A 6,699-nucleotide genomic window follows, 5' to 3' on the forward strand; every position below is an offset into this window, starting at 1 on the left:
TGCACTCGCATCCACTTTTAAGCATACTATTTAAAATATATACATAATGTACAATATGCTTAAAGATTAGCTAATTCGTCCAAACTTCAGAACTAAGTATCCTGAATTTTTGAGCCGCTAATTTAGAAGTGAGGACTTAGTGTACTAAATTTTTGAGCTGCTAATTGAAATTTAGGTCTAAGTATCCGGAATTTCTGATGCTAAATTAAAATTCAGGACTAACTGTCCTAAATTCCTAAAGTGTTATTTTAAAATTCAGGACATTGAAATTCGAATTCAAGACATAATTTTTGCCACTAAAGAAAGCCTTAAACCCAATGAGAGCATAGAAGAAAAGAATTCATATGGCCGTTAAGCCCCTAATTTAATCCCTTGGCTCTTGGCGCCATGACATGCAATGAATCAAACTGTTTCTAATCTCCTCCAAAGTTGCAAAACCCAAAAGAGTTTAAAATCAATCCACGCTCACTTATTAGTATGCGGATCCATTGCCTTATCAGATCTTGCTCTGAACAAATTCATTCGTCTTTATTCACGCTTTGGTGCGACGGATTATGCTCGCAAGCTGTTCGATGAAATTACTGAACCAAACCCTTTTCTTTGGACTTCAATGATTCATGGGTATGTTGAAAATTCTCAGCACATTGAAGCTTTTTCTCTCTTCCGTGATATGCGTGACCGAGATGTTGTGCCATTGAATTTCACTATATCGTCCATACTCAAGGCGTTAGGACGGCTGAAATGGTTGAGAGATGGTGAGGGGATGTTTGGGCTTATCTGGAAATGTGGGTGTGGCTTTGATCTGCTGGTGCAAAATGCTATGATTGACTGCTTTATGAGATGTGGGGAAGTTGATTGTGCAAGACGACTATTTGATGGGATGGAGGAAAAGGATATTATTTCTTGGAACTCGATGGTATCAGGGTATGTGAGTAATGACAGAGTCGAAATTGCCCGAGAGTTGTTTGATGGCATGGTTGAGAAAAATGTGGTGTCTTGGACTAGTTTGGTATGTGGCTATGTTAGGAAGGGAGATATGGTAGAGGCAAGGAATCTTTTTGAGGCTATGCCTAGTAAGGATTTGGCTGCTTGGAATGTGATGATTTCAGGGTACGTGGATATTGGTGATGTGCAGGCCGCGAGTTTTCTGTTTCAGGCCATGCCTATTCGTGAAACTGGAACATGGAATTTGATGATATCAGGGTATTGTAAGGTAGGCGAGCTAGAAAGAGCAAGGCACTACTTTGAACAAATGCCCTGTAGGAATGCGGCGTCATGGACTATGATGATAGATGGCTATGTTAAGTCTGGGAACTTGCATGAAGCAAGGAGTTTATTTGATGAAATGCCGGAGAGAAATATTATTACATGGTCTACCATGATCGGTGGCTATGCTAAGCATGGGAAGCCTTCTGCTGCTTTGGAATTGTTCAAAAGCTTCAAAACGCAGAGTCTTGAGATGGATGGTACTTTTATTTTGAGTATTATCTCAGCTTGCTCTCAATTAGGGATTGTAGATGCAGCTGAGTCAATTATGAACAATGATGTGGAATCCAGATATTTTTCTGATACACGTGTTGTTAACAGTTTAATAGACCTGTATGCAAAATGTGGAAATATTGAGAAAGCCTCGCAAGTGTTTGAAGTGGCAGATATGAAAGATCTACATTGTTATAGTACAATGATTGCTGCATTTGCTAATCATGGCTTAGTTGAAAAAGCAGTACATTTGTTTGAGGATATGCAAAGAGAGAACATAGAGCCTGATGAAGTAATTTTCCTCGGAGTTTTGAGTGCTTGCAACCATGGAGGACTTATTAATGAAGGGAGGCGGTACTTCAAACAAATGACTGAAGAATTCAAAATTCAGCCCACAGAGAAACATTATGCATGCATGGTTGATATCCTAGGTCGCGGTGGGTTCCTTGAGGATGCCCATGAGATGATATTGAGCATGCATATGGCGCCCACATCGGCTGTTTGGGGTGCAATGCTCGCAGCTTGCAATGTTCACCGCAATGTCCAGATGGCTGAAATTGCAGCGTCTGAGTTATTCAAGATAGAACCTGAAAATTCCGGAAATTACATTCTCTTGTCCAACATTTATGCTGATGCGGGGAGATGGTGCGATGTAGCTAGAGTAAGGGCAATGATTAGAGAGCATCACATCAGAAAAAACCGGGGATCTAGTTGGATTGAGTTGGATTCTGCTGTGCATGAGTTTGTAATGGGAGATGTGTCCCATGTGGCTGCAGACAGGATATACTTCATGCTGAGTCTGATGAATGAAGATATGAAGCTTTCAGGATATACCAAAGATAAAGATCGGAATCCAATTTCTACTTTGTACCCCTCATTTCTATCTCTTACAAGTGATATTGAAATTGATGAGCAACTGTTTTGATTGATTTCTGTCTCAACATGCCTAGGTACTTCAAATGGATATAGAATTTGAATACTAGCTTTCTTTAATTTTGAAATTGTTTAGGATTTGTAGCCTGACCCTTAATGCAGTATTAGTTAAACAGGCTTGTATGTTTTTTAAAGAATCGTTGAATATGCTTCACGTTAAACCTCAGTCTAATGGTTTCATATGAAGTCCGAGGGACCTGAAATCTATACAATCTCTCATATATGGGTGAAAATCACTTACATCCCCCAAGTTTACTCTGAAAATCAGATTTATCCTTCAACTTTAAACAATTGTCATTTTCATCTTTTCATCCTACGCAATGTCTATTTTACCCTTGATATTTTCGACTCCTCATATATGTAATGCCTTTTTTATATTATTTAGATATTTTTTAATGCAAGTATTTATTTTATATGCTAAAAATATTATATCTTATTATATATTTGATCTAAATTCACTAACATTATAAATAAAATATTCATAATATAAATTTATTACAAAATGTATTGTTACTTTATTATTATTATTATTTTAATATTATGTATATTAAAATGCATATAATGTATGTCGGTGTGTGTGATTTTAAGTTTCACTATTTTTTTTATTCTCTATGTGTATATAAATTTTTGAGTTCTGATTGTTATTACTAGATTTTTTCTAAATTATAATTAAAGTTCATGTAAAGTGTAATAGATAATTGTTGCAAAGTTATTATAAAAGTTACCTCTATTTTCGCCCATTATATTTTTATTACCTGTATTGTATAATTTATAAATTTTTCACTCTCTTTTATTCTCAATTTTGTAAATAGATTGAGTTTTGATTGCTATTAATAAAATTACTGATACGAGTAAATTATTTATTGTAATTTTTTCCCTTATTTATTTCACTATTGAACATCATTAACTTATATGCTTGACTACTACTTCTCACTTTTTTGGTTTCAATTTTTTTTATTTGTCTATAGACTAGAGATAAGTCGATAACATAAATTAAAATTAAAAAAAAATATCATTATATTAAAGAATTAAAATAAAAAATAAAAAATATAGAGGGTAAAATAGGTATTTTAAGAAGACACCTTTGATATGTGGAGTAGAATGATAATTGTTCAAAGTTGGAGAATGAATTTAATTTTTAAAGCAAACTTGGGGATGTAAATAATTTTCACCCCTCATATATGCAAGTGATATTATCATATCATCATCATTTGGAAGAACTAGATATATCAATCAAATTGATCAAGATTTAAAAGATTTCCTTACGTTCTTGAACTTTATATGCTCAATTAAACTAAAACACACTAAATGAAACGGAGGGAGTACTATTTATCATAAGCCTAAAGTGTGATACTATGGCCAATCTCATATATGGAGCCCGAGGAAGGATATTCAAGAATCAGCTTGAGATACAAATCATATGGAGAGTGAAAAAAGGAAATTCATCCCTTTGATGTGATATTTGGACATGATTATGCTAAATTTGGAAATGTTGCAGGCTAAATATATGCAACTTAGTAAATCATTTCATATCCTTCTATAAAAGCATCTTACGAAGGATGAAAATTTGTGTGAATTAAAAAGGTAAAAATATGAAAGGTTACCCTTACTAGTGCTAAGTAATTTTATCTATCTTTTACCACTTTTCACTCTTTAAGAAAAAAAATCTTACTTTACCGACAAAGGTTATGATGGAGTTGGTAAGTATTCATTCATCCTTAACCAGATGTATCAGGTTCGAGTCTTGAGTATAGAGTCACTTTTGTTAGGGAGCACTTTACCCCCCAATATGGGATTTTCCGGCGCGAATTCAAATTTAGTCGGGCCCCAATGCGGATACCGGACACTGGGTGAAAAACCCAAAAAATATCTTAACTTTTAATCACAAAAGTGGAGTATTTGTTTAAACTACAGTTTATCTCTCTTTAAACATTTCAATCAACTAACATTCCACAAACAATAAGGGTAAATGAATGATTTTTGTTTTTTTTAAACGTCAAATAAACAAATTCAATATGATGAATTGATACTTGGGAACGGAGATAGCAGTGTATTTAGACAGTAACCAAACAATAAGATCAGATATAAAAATCAATATTGTAGGAATCATGATGAACTTATCTCGCCTTTTTCAGCTAACTTATTTTTGCTTAATGTAGGTAGCACAAGGCTCCAAGCTAACTTAATTTTTTAAGCCTTAAAGTTGGTCAGAAAATTAAAAGATTAGCAAAGCACAAGAAATATTCTTAATTGCTCGTAAAGATTCTCAAGAAAAAGTTTTAATTATCCGATAAATGTCTGATAACCACCACTAGCTAACAAGATGGTTAATAATAAAGCCTCGGATACTTTAATCTAAAAAGTCGGAAGAAATTCAAAAATAGTCCCATTTATAAGTGGTCATTCAAAAATAGCCACAATTTCAAAAGTCATCGAAATTTAGCCAATTTTTTATGTAAATATAAATTTGAACGAAAACATTGTTCGAAATCCGGAAAATACTCCAGCATAATATACTGGAATTCCAGTATAATATACTGGAGTTCCAGTATATTATACTGGAGTCAACAAAGTATACCGGTCCAGCATAATATACTGGAAGTTCTTAAACAGATGCACCGAACTCCAGTATATTATGCTGGACCGGTCTCTGTTGCAGCAAAATCGTGACTATTTTTTAATTACTTGGCAAACACCGACTATTTTTAAATAATCAGTCCGAAAATTAGTTAGCCCGTGCTATTTTAAGTCTAAACCCACTCCTCTTTGCTACAAATATTATTAAAGGACTCATAAAAATACTCTACTAATGATAAGTTCGATAAAAAGATACTAAAAACTAACTAAGGGATCGTGTTTATCCTGATTTTTTCATTATATGCGGATTTTTTATTCGCTGAAAGGACAATATATTTAGCGTAATTGATTATTTTTTTATAAAAGAAAAATATAATTATTCCATGTCTGACTAGTCTTTTTTTTTGGAGAAAAATATTTTGACTTCTATAAATTAAGAATCATTCCTTCTCATTCAGTACATTCCACAATAGCCATAAGAGGTTTGATAGTCTTTTTTAGGAGGAGAATTTCGGGACAAATGTTAGCATGTCACTTATGTGTGCATCTTTGAGAGGTTGTTCTCTCTATATTTTGTACTATCTTTTATATAGTGGATTGATCATCTCTGCCTCTGAATGTAGGTCAATTGACCGAACTACGCTAAATATTTGTTGAGGTTTTGCTTTTAAGATGAAATAGTCTTAAAATGAGGGTGAATGCGAAATGGAGGGAAAATAAAATTTTTGAGTAAAATTTTAAGTTTTCCCTTCTTGACAATGAGACATTGTCCCATATTGGAAGAGGAAAAGATTTTTGGTGGGTATATATATAATTGCTCTTCTTGTAGCTCTTAAAGAGTTAAGAAGAAAGCAAGCCTCGCGTCGTCGTCGTCGCTCGCTCGCTCGACTTCGGCTTCGGCTTCGGATTTGGTCAAATGATTGATTGATTAATTTTTTGGACCAAATTTATTTGTTAATAGTAAATATTAACGTAAGATTATCCGCATTTGTAACGGATATTTTTTAATCCGTGTATTGACCACCAGGCAGCCGCCTAATGCTCTTCCCACCATGAATGTGCTTGCTCCACAAACAAGCTAATGCTTGCTCCACCATGGAGGGTGGACGATTGTTCTTCTTCAACACTGGCTGCTATATATATGTGCAGCAGCTGTTGAAGAAAGACACACACAATACACAAGACACAAAACTGAAATCGCTCAACAGATTTGGCTATACATTGCACTCCTTCCTCTTCGTTCTATCCTGGGAGGAAATAATCCATAACCTTGGGTACTAGGAGGGGATTAAATTCCTTAAGGAAACACTGTGAATTCAGTGGGCTCGAATTTATTACTGTTTCATTACGATAACTTATATTTTTCAGAATTATTATTTACAAATACAGCAATATTGGCGGGACTAACAATCTTAAGGAATTTAATATTTATTTCTGTATTCGTGTTATTCTTATTATTCTGCAAACTAAAATCTTTGTGGTTTTGTGTACTCCCATTTTGGAGAGTAAAGCCTTCGTGGCGTTTTATTGGAGATTAAAATCTACGTGATTTTTACTCCAGTTTGAAAACGTTTGTTTGTGTCATTCTTTTATAGAAAAAATGACGACTGAAAGCGAAAACCAAGTTGTTCCGATGGTGACTCCCAACGCATCGACAAGCCGAACACCGGCGTTGGCACCGGCAGAAAAACCCGAAAAATTTTTCGGGAT

General features: G+C 34.3%; 1 protein-coding gene across 1 annotated transcript; it reads left to right on the forward strand.

Moving 5' to 3' along the window:
* Positions 1-249: 249 nt before the first annotated feature.
* Positions 250-2,543, forward strand: LOC107774042 (pentatricopeptide repeat-containing protein At3g29230-like). The gene has a single exon (XM_016593485.2). The coding sequence runs from the start codon at positions 398-400 to the stop codon at positions 2,402-2,404; it is 2,007 nt and encodes a 668-aa protein (XP_016448971.2). The 5' UTR covers positions 250-397; the 3' UTR covers positions 2,405-2,543.
* Positions 2,544-6,699: the final 4,156 nt, after the last annotated feature.

Source organism: Nicotiana tabacum, chromosome 22 (genome assembly GCF_000715075.1).
Source record: "Nicotiana tabacum cultivar K326 chromosome 22, ASM71507v2, whole genome shotgun sequence".
Taxonomy (NCBI): Eukaryota; Viridiplantae; Streptophyta; class Magnoliopsida; order Solanales; family Solanaceae; genus Nicotiana; species Nicotiana tabacum.